The 14,427-nt window shown below is 45.4% G+C and overlaps 2 protein-coding genes and 1 long non-coding RNA gene across 14 annotated transcripts in view; 1 reads left to right on the plus strand and 2 right to left on the minus strand.

Moving 5' to 3' along the window:
- LOC128596405 (phospholipid-transporting ATPase FetA-like) overlaps nucleotides 1–3,506 on the minus strand; it is a 197,627-nt gene extending 194,121 nt beyond the window's left edge. Inside the window, exon 1 of the mRNA XM_053606048.1 lies at nucleotides 3,471–3,506. The gene's annotated coding sequence lies outside the window, so the exon portion shown is untranslated. The remainder of the gene's footprint in view (nucleotides 1–3,470) is intronic.
- A 1,737-nt stretch (nucleotides 3,507–5,243) lies between these two features.
- The window catches only part of UNC13B (unc-13 homolog B), a 267,137-nt gene continuing 257,953 nt past the window's right edge, over nucleotides 5,244–14,427 (minus strand). For 7 of the 12 annotated variants that reach the window (XM_053569596.1, XM_053569590.1, XM_053569562.1 and 4 more), the window contains 14 exons: nucleotides 13,705–13,831; nucleotides 13,400–13,496; nucleotides 13,031–13,174; nucleotides 12,650–12,727; nucleotides 11,843–11,920; nucleotides 11,512–11,600; nucleotides 11,122–11,274; nucleotides 10,870–10,993; nucleotides 10,728–10,784; nucleotides 10,442–10,522; nucleotides 9,731–9,878; nucleotides 7,292–7,384; nucleotides 6,950–7,109; nucleotides 5,244–6,811 (listed from right to left, as the gene is read on the minus strand). In XM_053569596.1, the coding sequence (XP_053425571.1) occupies nucleotides 6,526–6,811; nucleotides 6,950–7,109; nucleotides 7,292–7,384; nucleotides 9,731–9,878; nucleotides 10,442–10,522; nucleotides 10,728–10,784; nucleotides 10,870–10,993; nucleotides 11,122–11,274; nucleotides 11,512–11,600; nucleotides 11,843–11,920; nucleotides 12,650–12,727; nucleotides 13,031–13,174; nucleotides 13,400–13,496; nucleotides 13,705–13,831 (1,715 nt within the window). In that variant the 3' untranslated portion in view covers nucleotides 5,244–6,525. Of the gene's footprint in view, nucleotides 6,812–6,949; nucleotides 7,110–7,291; nucleotides 7,385–8,222; nucleotides 8,280–9,730; nucleotides 9,879–10,441; nucleotides 10,523–10,727; nucleotides 10,785–10,869; nucleotides 10,994–11,121; nucleotides 11,275–11,511; nucleotides 11,601–11,842; nucleotides 11,921–12,649; nucleotides 12,728–13,030; nucleotides 13,175–13,399; nucleotides 13,497–13,704; nucleotides 13,832–14,427 lie in introns of all 12 variants that reach the window. The other 5 variants (XM_053569542.1, XM_053569525.1, XM_053569604.1 and 2 more) reach the window with 1 other exon arrangement.
- LOC128570452 (uncharacterized) lies at nucleotides 5,714–13,554 on the plus strand. The gene is made up of 3 exons (XR_008375580.1): nucleotides 5,714–5,773; nucleotides 12,628–12,831; nucleotides 13,424–13,554. It is a non-coding gene; the product is annotated as an uncharacterized LOC128570452 (long non-coding RNA).

The raw sequence follows: 14,427 nt of genomic DNA on the forward strand, positions 1-14,427 counted from the left end.
GATGTAAATATATGGAATATAATAATCTAGAGATGAACCCAGCCACATATCATCATTTCATCTTTGATAAGCCTAAAAAAACATGCATTGGGAAAAGAATCCCTATTTAATAAATGGTGCTGGGAGAATTGGTTAACAACCTATAGAAGACTGAAACTGGACCAACACCTCTCACTACTAACCAAAATTGATTCTTGCTGGATAAAACATTTCAATTTAAAACAGGAAACTATAAAAATACTAGAAAAGAATACAGGGGAAATGCTTGAAGATATTGGGCTGGGAAAATATTTTATGAGGAAGACCCCCCTGGCAATTGCAGCAACACCAAAAATAAATTACTGGGATTTGATCAAGCTAAAAAGCTTCTGCACAGGTAAGGGTACTATAACCAAAGCAAACACAAAGCCTTCAGAATGGGAGAAGACTTTTCCATGTTATATTTCTGATAAAGGTCTGATAACTAGAATATACAGAGAACTCACATTAATCAATAAGAAAAGAACAAACAACCATATTTGTTTGTGGGCAAGAGCCTTGAAGAGAAACTTCTCTGAAGGTAACAATAGACAAATGGCCAACAAACACATGAAAAAATGCTCATCGTCTTCCATCATCAGAGAAATGCAAATCAAAACCACTTTGAGATATCACCTAACTCCAGTAAGATTAGCCCACATTACAAAGTCCCCAAACACCAGATGCTGGCGTGGATGTGAAGAGAAGGGAACATTTCTACACTGCTAGTGAGATTGCAAACGAATACAACCTTTACGGAAAGAAGTATGGAGAATCCTCAAGGAACTAAAAGTTGACCTTCCATTTGATCACACAATCCCATTATTAGGTATCTTCCCGAAAGAATAAAAATCATTTTACCATAAAGGCATGTGCACTAGAATGTGTACTGCAGCCCATTTTGTAATTGCTAAGTCATGGAAGCAACCCAAATTTCCATCAACCCATGAATGGATTAACAAACTGTGGTATGTGTATACCATGGAATTTAGTCATAAAAAGATGGAGACTTTACATCCTTTATGTTTACCTGGATGGAATTGGAACACATTCTTCTTAGTAAAAAATAAGTGAGGTTATGGTTATGTTAATCAGATTTAAGCATTCCATATTGTATATCAAACCGTCACATTGTACTCTATAAATGTATACAGTTATGATCTGAACTAAAAATTAGATTAAAAGATAAAGAAAAAAACTTAAATGACAAACCTATTTTAGCTTGAAAATACCTTGGAGGTTATCTAGTTTAATCTTATTTTACAGATGAGGTAGTTCAGGCTCACAAAGGGAAAAGTCTTTCTCACATACCTATATAGTGATAAATTCTAGAATTTAGATTCTTTCCACTATTTCACCATGCTTTGATACTACACTGGGCACTTAGCAGACACGTAATGTGCTAATAACTCACCCTCAAATTTACAAGGGATGTCTCTTTTTGTTCAATTGTAGGTCCCATCCCCAAATGAATACCTGGCATAATAGTAAGTACTCAACAAATATCTGTTAAATTTGAACCTGGAACCCAGCAAAACAAATTCCTTGGAAGTTAATCAAACTCAGAGGATCATTTATAATAATAATCCCTCATACACATAGAGAAAACATAGTTTTCAAAGTTCTTTTACATATATGAGCCTCTTTAATCCCCCTGAGGTAGATGTGACAGGGATTATTAGTTTTAGATAACAGATGCAGGAAATTGAGCCTCTGAAAAGTTAAAAGTCAGGGTCTCCTGTGCAAAATGTAGCAGAGCTGAGATCAGTATTCATGTCTTCTGGCTCCTATTTCAATACCATCTCCATTATTCTATGTTGTTTCTTCAGCTTTGCCTTTCTGCTTGTGGGTATGGGAATAGGTGGGTTACACACTTACGTTGGAAGATGTGGTTTTTCTTCTCTAAAAATCCACTGTTATAGGTACTTCTGTTTTAATTCTGATTAGATATACTCTGCAGAATTACTCATATTCTTGATACTATGAGGCTTGTTATTTCTGAGAAAAGGGTTACTGTTTGTGTGTTTTGGGGCAAAGGATGCAGTACTTTTCAGACATCACTTCCTGTAGATACCAGAAGCAGGCCCTTTTATAACTAGGTGTTGGTAAAAGAAAAAATAATACCTACTCCTTGGCCTGGCCCCATCAGAGTATTTGGTACACTGGATTTCTTCAAGATCAAATGGGAAGGGAAATAACTACAGATATTTTGCTTAAATTCTCTTACCAGACAAGTGTAGTGGCTCACACCTGTAATCCTAGCACCCTGAGAAGCTTAAATGGGTGGACTGCTTGAGCTCAGGAGTTCCAGACCAGCTTGAGTAAGAGTGAGACCCTGTTTCCACTAAAAATAGAAAAAAAACTAGCCTTGTATAGTGGAACACGCCTATAGTCCCAGTTACTCAGGAGGCTGAGGCAAGATAATTACTCAAGCCCAAGAGTTTGAGGTTGCTGTGAGCTACGACACTACAGCACTCTATCCACGGCAACAGAGTCAGACTCTGTCTCAAACAAACAAAAAATTCTCTTAACCAGATCCACTTTGGTACAGAGTTCACCCTAGGTTCTAGCTATGAGGATGATTTCTGATCCAAACCAGAGCATTATAAGAGCTGAAGCCAGCCTAAACATATATCCAACCTATAGATTTCAGCTCACATGAAGAGCTCAAAGTATTGGCTAAGAAAATGACCCAAAGTTCAAAAGGGATTGCAAACTCAAATGCCTATCAGATCCCAAGTAATGGAAAGCCCCACATAAAAATAAGTCTATGATGAACTGTAGACCTAATTTAAGCTACAACTGCCAGTTGTTTTGTGAGGATGTGGACTTGTGAACTAAGTTCACATATCTTCCAATTTTTCACTAAATCTGTAAATCTGTATTTTAAAAATGTGAAATCTAGTTTTTAAAAGTTAGTTGCTAATCCAATCTGCAAGCCCGTTGTGAACCATGGGTGGTCAACCAGCATTTGACTTTTTCCTGTGGAGTTGGATCCTACTCCATAAAAGGGAGAGAAAGATAGCTTAAGTGCCACTTTCAAGCATGGGACAAGGTTTACGACTTTTCAGAGAATCTAGATAGAGCTGGAAAACTGGAAAACACCCTGAGACAATAGGAATGTAACACAGCTGGGGATCTGGAGGCATCTGCTTCATGAAATAACTAGATAAATGTGTGCCCTTTAGGTTATTTGGGATATAAAACCCCTTTTGTTAGGTATTTAGGCAAATACCTTCTCGTGAGTGTTTGGGAGACCAGTATATTCGAGAACGGGGCGTGGAGTATTTGGGAGAACAGTTCTCAAGAAAGTGTAACGAGGGATAGCTACCGGGAAGTACAGAAAGGGTACAAATGTTAGGGAGTACTGGAATACCGTCTCTCTTCAATGAATGTTGGGAGAAAGGCGATAACCTCTCCTCGGGCGCCCCCTTTGGGCACCGCTTGCTCACCGTAGCCGCACTGCCGTCAACTCCAGCGACCGCCATCTTAACGCCCCTTTCTGCGCAGGCGCCGCAGAGCCCCAGCTTCCGGCCTAGAGCCGAACCCCACCTCCGACCACGCTCCTTCTCTCCTGAGTCTGCTTCTGGCCACACCCCTTGGCTCCGGATCCAGTTCTCCTAAAGCCGCAGCCAATGATTTCTAGCTTGGCTTTTAAGTACCCGATCGCCCTCTTGATGCTGGCCGCTGAGGAAATGAAGGACAAATACTCAGATCTTGTCTTTGGGTAGGTCATAGGTAGATGAAGAGAAACAGACAAGTAAATCATAACAATGTAGAGTGCTGTGGGAAAGCGTCCGGGTTGACTTCCAGGAGATGTCAGAGCCCAGAAAGCAGTGAAAGTCAGTCATTCCAGCTAGTGGACCTAGGAGTGTTTGAAGGTACACAGCGGTACGAGTGTATGGTGAGTGCAAGGTGCCTGTGGGCAAACTGCAAGGGCAGTGCTTTACAAAACTTTCGCACGGTGGGGTTGGGGGAGGAGGGGACGTACCGTCTTGGAGGGGTTTTAGAGATTCAGCTTGGAAACTAAAGGTGACCACTGGAATAGCTTTAACAGAAGATTTAACTGAAGTGGGTGAATGAATGAAGGAAGAATGGAAGCAAGGGATTTTAATAGTAATCCAGAGAAGAGGACCTAAAAGCCACTACTCCACTTGTAGCGGGAACTGAGGTGAGACAATGGATTCACGAGGTAATTTTAAAGCAGAAATGATAGAAGGGGACTGGTTTGGGAGTGGGGAGGAGAAAGGAAGTTTTTATTTTTAATTTTATTTTTTGAGACAGGTCTCTGTCACCCTGGGTAGAATGTGTTGGGGTCACAGCTTACAGCAATCTCAAACTCTTGGGCTCAGCAATCCTCCTGAGTAGCTGGGACTACAGGCACCCACCACAATGGCAGATTACATTTTCTGTTTCTAGTAGAGACAGGGCCTCGTTCTTGCTCAGACCGGTCTGCAACTTCTGAACTCAAGCAATCCCCACTGCCTCTGCCTTGCAGAGTACTAGGGTTACAGGCTTGAGCCACAGCACCCAGACTAAAAAGGACATTTTTAAATCACTGGGCAACCGAATTATAAGGATTTATTTAGCAAGCAAATGGAAATGGAACTAGTTCCCTGCCTGGTTCCCCTAGATCCCCACCAGTGCCATGGAACTGGTTACCATGCCAAGAGGCAGCACTTTTTCCTTATTTCCTCCTCTTTAGGATTTCTGCTGCAGCTCTTTTTCCTTGAATAGAGCCTGAGTGAAAAGCCAGTGTGCATTCCTAGGCTTAACCTTCTGTCCAGTCCATGGCAGGTTGAACTCTCTGCCAAGTCCTGGAGCCATAACTCTTCTTGGTAGGCCCCTGCCTTGTCCTCACAACCCAGGGTGTGGTCTGTCCTAGTCATTCTAGAAAAAGGAAAGAGATAGTATGGACTCGTTTTCACTGGCACACATTGTGTCCTGTTCCTTTGGACCTTTACCAGGAAGCTGATGCCCTAGGCCCCATGATTTTGGTAATCAGATTAGTGGTCTCAGGTCAAGGCCAAAATGCTAGCCCAGTTGTTGCTGTGCTGCTTGGTGCTTGTTCAGAACCATTTTAGACTATACCCCTTGGCTAGCAGGTATGTAGTAGGGGGGGAACGAGAAGTGAGGTAGCAAAGAACCACTGGGCCCAAATCTACCATTGGATGGTCATTCCTATGGCTTTCTACACTTTAGCAAAATTACCAAACCCCAAAGGCTGCGATAAGGTAATTTATTATAGACAAGCCTATAATCTCCTGTAATAATGGCACATACAATAATTAACAACAGCAAAGATGCTTAGTTTCTTGCTTTATGTATTGGACAGTACAGCTGTGGGCAATCCCAAGTCATAGGATGTCCAGGAGGCTGCTACTGAGGAAATCCAAGGACCATGTCATACATCTGAGCAAAGTCTAGGGCGGTCCATCTGAGACCCCCTGAAAGTCTGTCTCTGACCTCCCAGGGAGTGTTGAGGCCGTCTCCATCCAGCCTGTACAGAGAGATCAGAGTCCAAGCTCCTCCTGTAGGGTTGAACATCTATGAGGGGTACAGCAACTGATCCAGATGAAAGAGAAAGAGGCCAAAGGCTAGATTTTTTCTGCAAGGTGAAGGATAGCCAGAAGGCAGTGGCTAAAAGTAAGATGGACTCTTTCTAAATTGGTTTCTACTATTTTTGGCTTTGTTCAGGTCCTACCCAAGAAGAGAATACTCCTGAATCCTTCAGTTAGCCCTCAGGTAGATTCATGTAAGTACAACTTCTCATGTCCAGAAATCATCACTCCCCTGCCTATATGTGTGAGGTAGGGACTCCTGGGCAGGTGGTCCCTGGTATCTGGGTTCCAAAGAAATTTTCCACTCAGGGTTCTGAAGCACCACATAAACCTGATTCTACTCATGATATGATCTGGGGAAAGGGATTACCACAGCTCATTTCTAGAAGGTATCTTGTTCAGTTTCAAAGCCTTGGTCTCACTGGAGTCATACAAAATCAGTGGATTCTGCTCAAGGGACAGTCTGTTTGCTTCTGCCCTGACCATACTCCAGTCTAGACCAAAGGGCTCAGCAATACCTATAGGCTCACCTGACTACCTAGCCAGCCAGGCACAAGCTCTAGGACCTCTAAACTTGTTCTAATGATGATGTGTATGTGTTTAACAAATGTGGTATGGAGAGGGGTAGAGATGAGATGTAGAGTGGAAGGATGTCTACTAAGAATAGTTGACATGCTTAGAAATATCTGTTCTCTCTTTATGGAAAATCTCTCCATGTGGTATTCCCCACAGCCTAGACCCTCTCACTATAGACCTGCTAGTCAGAGATTCATGATGCTTTCTATGAAAAGCCAAATTCTCACCACCCCAAATTTATCCTTAAATATCTTTAACTGAAGGGGTCAAGTTCTTGACTATAAGGATCCTATGCTGGTTATATAGCTAATTCCCACTGGCTCTGATGTGTGGAATTGTTGCTGCTGGTTGACACAGGAGCCAAAGGTATTCAGCTCCCCTCCTCTGTGGAACGAGACTCTGATTTGAGTTTCACAAATTCTCGGGCCACCTCATCATTGCTCCTCTGAGACAGAATCCGGAGAATGGTCAAGCCTGTCTCATCCATGTGAATCTTCCGGCCCAAGGGGCACCAGCAGGCACAGCTACCTTTGGCTACCACATCCCTCAGAGGCATCACAGCCAGCCCAAGCACGCGATCCTCCCGGGCAAAGCAGTAATCCTTCACACATATTTGCAATTCATAGGCCTCTGGCCCTTCTTCATTTCCCAAGAGGCTGTGGGCACAAGACAGAAAAGAAGATAGGAGGCTGGAACTGAGAATCTTAAGCTGATTTCAGTGTGCCATCTAGCCTGTTACTCTTCCCCAACCCCTCAAGTCTTATCCCTCAGATCATCCTCACCCCATAACTTACAAGTGGAATGTCTCATTGTATTTGGGGGCCCAGTTGTTGCTTTTGGACTTGGTTGTGAACTTTCTCTTCTTATCACTTTGGTGTGGGCCAACCATGGTCACTTCCACAAAAGGCCGGAACATACCTGCAGTCTGCCACTTGAGGTCGTTGGCAGCAACCACTGCCAAAACAAGGGAAATATGTGAAGTAGTCCACCAGGCATTCCTAGTTCTTGAGTCCCAGGTGACATTTACCTTGGAGGAGGGCTGAACCTGAGCACTGGGATGAACAATCCCTGTCTCTGACTGATGAGTAAAGTTGCTAAGCAAGAAGAGGGCAGACCTATAAGTCTATATCACTCACCTTTCACTGTGACTTTGTGCTCCCCAGTACCAGGATGTGTAAACAAGTCCACCTGAATAGACACTTCTCCCACAGGATCATCCACACCAGACCCTGAGGGATAGATGGACAGATGATCCCTCATTAGAGAACTCTAGGACTGTAAGACCAATTTTTCCAGGTAAACTGAGGGGTTAGGAGGCCACAACCATATACCCTATAGCAAGAAGTAATCACCCACAGAAACCACGGGGAAGTAATCAATGGGAGAAAGGAAAGGAGGGTAAAGAATGAGGCTGTCTCTTTCAACACAAGTTAAGCTGACAGCATCTTAGGGCCATCTTCTTCCAAAAATGCACTAGGAATCTTTCAGGATCCCCAAACCTCTCCTGTCTTTCAAACTGAAGAATTTTTCATTGAAAGATGTTAGGAATGGACAATGCTGTCACCTTGTACCTGTGTCTGGGAATTACATCCACCCTATGGTGTCTCTTAATGAAACAATGGGGTCCTCTCTAAAAGCAAAAACCTCCCACCTATCTCCAGGTTTCCTAGAGACCATTGCTTGAGATGCTGCCCTATTCAGAAAGATTTCATCCTGCTTAAGCCCCTGCTTAAGACCCTTCCACAGAACAACTCCCCAGTTCCAATCTGCAGACTCCTCTCAGCAGAGGCCCCACTCCATTTGGAGAAAACACCAGTACCCCATGACCCAGATAAAACCTTTCTTTGTCCTGAGGTAGAGGGGTGGGGGAACTCTGAGGAAAGGACAAGGGTCAACGAAAGAACCCTTCATGGGCTATATGAGTACACTGTCCATCTCTAACACTTGGGGACAGTTTCTGAACTTTGACGCCTTGTTCCTCCACTCCCAGCATGAGCTGCTCATTCTAGCTTACAGGGGTCAGCATTAGCCCATGTTAGATCCATATCTTCATGGCGTATAACATACCATTTTCCGGCCGAATGTCCTCATTAGCAGTAAACCTAATACCTTTTCCATCATGCACTGAATGAGAACAGGCAAGTCAAGAGGTAGTAGCAGCAGCAGCAGGACAGAGAAAGAAGAATCAGTTAGAGGTCTAAAGAGTTAACAGCCATTCAAAGCAGCTCTACACATACTATGAGGGAGGACAGAGGGTGGCGGCGTGGGCTAGAAAAAAGTCATAGAGCTGGGCTCAGTGCCTGAGTATTCCAAATTACACTTGTGGGTCAAAGATCAACCAAATCATAGGCAAAAGCAGTAGAAAACAGAGAAGGTATCTGAGGGCAAGCAGGGCAAGGATGGTTACAGGCTCTAATTTCCTAAGGCCTTAAAGGAGAAAGAAACACACACCCATATTTTCAGATTCTCACTGCAGTTTCCACCCCTGCTCTTACCTCTTATGTACCCACCATTCCAGTCTCTCCTCTTCTCTACCTTAAAGCAGCCTCTCCTCTTCCCTTATCTACCTTTAAATGCTTCTAAAAAGTCTTTCGGGATGAACTCAGATCAGCCCTGATGATCTCAGCTCTGTAAAATTCTCCCTGTCACCTTGAGCAAGACCCATAGCTACTTCTTTTGTTCTCTCTTCTTCCCACCTGGACTGGAAATGAGAGCAGATGTGGAAAATGAAGCAGTACTGCAGGTCTCGCCCAGCTTCTCTCCTCCTATCACCTCTAGTCTAACTGCTTAGACCCCTCTCCCCTTCAGGTCAGCCTCCAACTCCCTCTCCAACAGGTTCATTCTCCCAGGCAGCCTGTTCAGGTTTCTCTGGAACAAGCAATAATAAACATCATTGAAGGTGCCTCCTGGGAGAGCTCTACTCAAGGGTCAGGTCAGAATTTCAGTCTGAGCCACAGCTATGCAGGTGTGTTTTGTTTTGGACAAGGCTGGCTAGAGGCAGGGAATGGCTCTGAGGACTAAAAGTCACTGGGAAAAACCTAGCAGCCCGGGTTCCTTGTGCATAAGCTGGAGCCTCAGCTATGCACAGGGCCCCATGACCCATACCCTCCCTTCAGCTGCCCCCAGGCTTTGCCTTTTTCTTCATCTCCTTGTCCACACTGGAGAGTCAGGAAAATCTTTTGCTCTCCTTACCCAAGACAGCTCTCAGCCAGGCTCCCAAAGCTATGAGCCTTCATGAGTTTCTCACAGCTTCCTCACATATTTTTCCTTCTGCTCACGACCCTTACCAGCCAGGGTACACTCCTTGAGCTCAATAAACATGCACCATCTGGGCAATGTCTGGGAAAAGAAATCTCAGGCACATTTCTCAGGTTCCTGTGATTCTCTTGTCAGGTATGAGTATTGATTGTGGAGGCTAAGTATTGAGGTCCCCTCAAAAAATTCAAGAGCCGAGTTTGAAGGACTTTCTGAAGAAATAACTGGATCCTCTCCCAAGAACACAAAGATACTGACTCCCTAGGGGCAGATGTGTGTCAGAGAGCAGAGGTGGGGACCCAAAGCCCTTAGGGCCTTACCCTGGGCAGTCTGTGAGCGCACAAAGGTCTTGATGAGAGTGTCTGTGGTCTGTGTGTACAGAGACAGGGCATAGCGTAGGGACTGCAGATCTGGGCTCTTCTCTAGGAAGGTTTTCTTTAGCCCATTGCCGCCTGCGTGGAAGTATTGCTGAAAGATAAAAGAGCACCTGCTACGGCTTCATCCTCTTACAGAAAGGAAGCTCCCCAGTGCTACCCTGAGAGAAACAGGAAATGACTGTGCAAACAATAGGCCATTTGGGAACACCCAGAGAGCCAGAGTCACAGTCTTTCAGGTGAAGAGAACTGGGTATCTGGCAGGAGCAGTAGGGGATGGCCACATTTCTGGAGGTGGTGTTTGAAGGACAGGTCTATCTGGACAGAAATGGAATAGAAACGTTTCAGGAAGAGAGACTAGTCAAAAGTGCTTTCCTACTCTCTATGAACTTTAGAGAATTTGATACTTTTGACATACCCCTCTCAAGTGCCTTGAATCAGTTCATAGGTTCCCAGCTTATTACCACCTTACCAATGAATTGTAAGTGTCTTAAACTTAGGAACCATATCTGATTCTCTCTGTATCATTAATGGTGTGCAGTGCCTCTCTTCTGAATGTGGACAGGTAAAAGCCTGAGGAATACCCAGTCTGGCAGAGCGGGATGCCAGGGCCAAGTGCATGTGGTCACTAAGACTAGAAAAGAGGGAGGTCTTTACCTTGATAGTGTCCAGGGCAAGGTCGAGAACAGCACACTGCTTTGGAGTGAGACTCTTTGTTTCCTCTCGTGCCATGTGGTCCTGGAACCCCAAAGAAAGCAGTAGCATCAAGACAGCTTTGGTGGTCCTGGAAGTCTTGCCCTCACCTGCCAGCCCATAGCTGCCCATTCCCTTCCTTTCCTTCTTTTTTAACCTCCAAAGCTCCGATTTTCTTTCTCCCAGACACCCTCTCCACCTGGCCTCAGAAGGACCATGCTTTTCAAGAGGACCCCCCCACCCAGAGTACCTTGAGTTTGGAAAGATGGCTCAGCTCCTTGGCAGCAGTGAAGATCAGCTGGGTGCCCTGAGTAGAGAGAGGACCAGTCAAAAACAGAGGACCCCAAACTCCGGAGGGAAGTGAGACAAGAAGTGGAAAGAGGCGTCCTTACCGTCTGGTCAGTCAGAGGGGGCAGAACGATCATCCTTTCCATTGTGTTCATCACCACCCTCCAGAGCTCCTTCAGTACACGCTTCAGAACTGTCTTCTCACACACAGTGGCAAAGAGCGTGAGGCTGCAAGCCCAGGCAACAAACAGGTGAGGCTAGGGCAAGAGTTTGAGAGCCCCCCTGCCAAGAGTCTCCTCTGTCTATGGCCTATGCTTGGCCCATCCCCACAGGACAGTCCTGAGTACTGTACTCACTTGCTATCCAGGAAGTCCATGAGAGGCCGGAGCACACTATCTGCATCCTGAGCCACTGAGGCCCGGGTGTTGGGGGATGCATTCCCTGTTCCCCGGACCTGGCCCAGGATGTCAGCCATTTGTCGAACACATTCATCAATCTGTACCTGGAAACTACACATGTGCGCACAGTGCATCCCCTTCCCTCCCCAAACACACACTGTCCCTGGAATGGCACCAGTGATTTGGTCTCATTCCTGCCTACTCATGCTACAGCCACAGCAGGAACAGTCAGTAAAGTAGAGAAAGGACCCACACATCTGCAGCTGGATGGGTGGGTGTGGAGCAGGGGCTCTGGGATTGGCCAAGAACCATACCTGGCTCTAAGGGCTGTGTTTTGGGGCCACTGACCTGTTTCCAAACACCATGCTGAGCTCATCCAGAACTGTATTCAGTTTCACCTGCAGCTCCTTCAAACCATCTGCAGCTTCAGGGTCCAGCTGTAGCCATAGGAAGTGAGCCTAGCTAGGCTGCTTCTCTTACTCTCTTCTCCCCTGCCATGCCTCTACTCCCTCCTAGGGCCTTACCCCAGTGCCTATCTCACATTAAGCCAGCCCAGGACCACATGGCACCACGGCCAAGTTAAATCCTAGCCAACACCTAGTGAAGATAGGGTGGAGTTCTGTGGCCAGGGAGCTCAGGAATAAAGGGAGAATAGTTACCCTAAGACTCTAAGACTTACCTCCTTGCCTCCCATGGCCTCAAACATTTTCTCCAGCTGAACCCTCAGTTGCTGCATGTTGTTCATCAGGATGCAGGGCTTGGGGACAGAAGGAGTTGTTGAGTCTTGGCTCCTTTTAGCATAAGGCCCACTAGTCTAGAGTTGCTCTCTCCTTCACACTATTTCAGAAGCCACAGGGACTTCACATATTACCATGTCTAAGCACTAAGATCTAGAGCAGTGATTTTCAACTGGTGTGCCACAGTACACTGGTATGTGGTAAGAGGATCTTAGGTGTGCCTCAGATCATTAATTATTTTTAAAAGAAGTTCAAAAAAAAAAAAGAAATAAAAGAAGTTCAAAGCACAGTAAGTATTTTAACTTTTTCTTTTCTTTGATAAACATAATTTGTGCTGCAGAAGTTTAACTATAGGTTCAAGTGTGTTGTGAGATAAAAAAGGTTGAAAAACACTGCTCTAGAGTCACTTCAGATGATTCTTCTAGAATGAACACTAAAAACAAATGTTTTCATCTTTTAAGCTGGATGGCAGGTATTCAAGTATTCATGATATTATCTTTACAACTCTCTGAATGCCTTAAAATTTTATTTAAAAGACTAACAGAGGTCTAGCTTAGCAGAGGATAATGTATCAAATGGAGATTCAGAGGAATTCTGTCAAAGTCTCATTTTGTTGCATGGATCTCAAGGGAAGTCATGATGGCAATCAGGTCAGGAGCATCACCCTGACCCACAGATGTGAACTTCAAAAGCAAGAATTCAAATGTTTCCTGTACTCTTTCTCTAGGAGTCCCAGGGCCTGACCCTACCAGTTTCTCCTTTGTGCAGTAAGCTGGGAAGTTCTTTGATAAGATGTCTGCATACTGCATCAGCACCTTCCCAATGGTCTGAGAAAAGAGGAAAAAAGGAAAGAAGATGGAACTTTTAGCTTTCCACACAGGACTCTTGTAACTCTGAGTTACACTTCTTCTCCCAGGACAACAACAGGGAGGTAAAGGGGAAATCTCACAAGACAGAGCTCCTTCTTGACTACAGAATAGTTCTGAGACAGACATATCTGTCTGCCCCAGACACAAGCAAAGGAAAACCTAAAGGTCACTGTGGAGAGAGCTTGAGCTCAGACTTATGACTAGCACAAGTGTGGTAGTGGTAAGGGAGAAGAGGGAAGGTGTAGGGAGGAGCATGGTCACCTTAGTAAATCTCCTCATGTAGTGGGCAAGGATGCTGGGGTCTGGGCATTCCAGCTTCCGGATGATCTCAAAGCTCTGGTTGAGTTGTGTGAAGACGTCCACCACAGAGCAAGAAAAGAGTGCGTGCTCTGATGTCTGCTGGAACTAAGGAAGACCACAGACAGGGTCACCATCCACAGCTGCTACCTTTTCAAATTAATTGAAGCTCATAGGGTTCAGAAGGGCTCTACCCAGCTGGGGTGGCTCAGTGGCCCTCAACAGCTATCCTATGGACTGTGCAGGGAAAGGACAGCCAGCCTGGCTAACACTGAGGAATTTTTGCCAAAAGCTAATTACCAGGAGATGTGGCCTGGGCCCTGTGCAGCTTACCCCATCCTTCTTATCTCGTTCCAGGGCCCCATGCAGGAATTCCAGGGATACATCCTCATTCTCATCCAGCCATTGAAGCACAAACTGCTCAAACCACCTGCAGCCAGAGTAGGAGAACTAGAGTTTGGAAAACTGGCATATGCCTTGTACCTGACAGCTCCACCAGACTGTAATCTTCTAGAAGGCAGGACATGGTTTGACACTTTTTTCTAAAACAGTGTACGAGACAGGCATGCTAAACTAAAGCCCCACCCACCCAAAGGGCCCTCTTCCCTTCCTTCCGTAATGCCCCCAAGATAACTCACGCTGGGTACTCAGGCACCTGCCCCTGGAGGGCAGGCAGATCCCGCACGTATTCATTGTGGAGCCACTTCACTTTGAAGTGCAGGTTCATGTAGTCAGCACTCTTACACAGCCGGTCTTTCTCATGCTCTAGTGGTGAGGAGGGAGGCCGGGTCAGGTCACAGCAGTAGAGACTATCTACTAAGGTTCCTGAGCCTTCCCAGGGCAGGAATTCTGGACAGGCAGTTATTTATCTTATGTCTCAGGACAAGGGTGATTACCAACCTCCTCCTCACAGCCATCTGCCCCCTACCAGTGTTCTGTTCAGCAACTCTTCAAGAGCCTGGTCCAAATCTTCCTCTAGAAAGACTAAGCCAGACTCTCAGGTTAAGCCTGTAGTCTTCTCAACTCTAGCTTTTAGAAGTACAAAGAGAGGTCACTGACCTCTAGTGGAGAAGAGGAGAGAGGGCTGTGGGTGCTAAAACTAATTAGCAGAGAGACTGCCCAGGACTAGAAAGGAACAGTAGTTTTCCAGGCTTTTCTAATCCTGGTAGCTAGGTCATCCCTCTGATAGGCTTCAATGCAGAGATGAATGGGTGTGCATGGCATGAATGGGTCAATGACAACTACACAGAGACAGGGAGTAGCACAGTGGGCCCGAGGTGACTGAAGGAGCAATTAGTAGCTATGGTATAAAAGAATCTTGAGGCAAACTGAAAGGCTCCAGAGCACAGTTGAGACACTGA

This window comes from Nycticebus coucang, chromosome 2 (assembly GCF_027406575.1).
Source record: "Nycticebus coucang isolate mNycCou1 chromosome 2, mNycCou1.pri, whole genome shotgun sequence".
In the NCBI taxonomy this organism is placed as follows: Eukaryota; Metazoa; Chordata; class Mammalia; order Primates; family Lorisidae; genus Nycticebus; species Nycticebus coucang.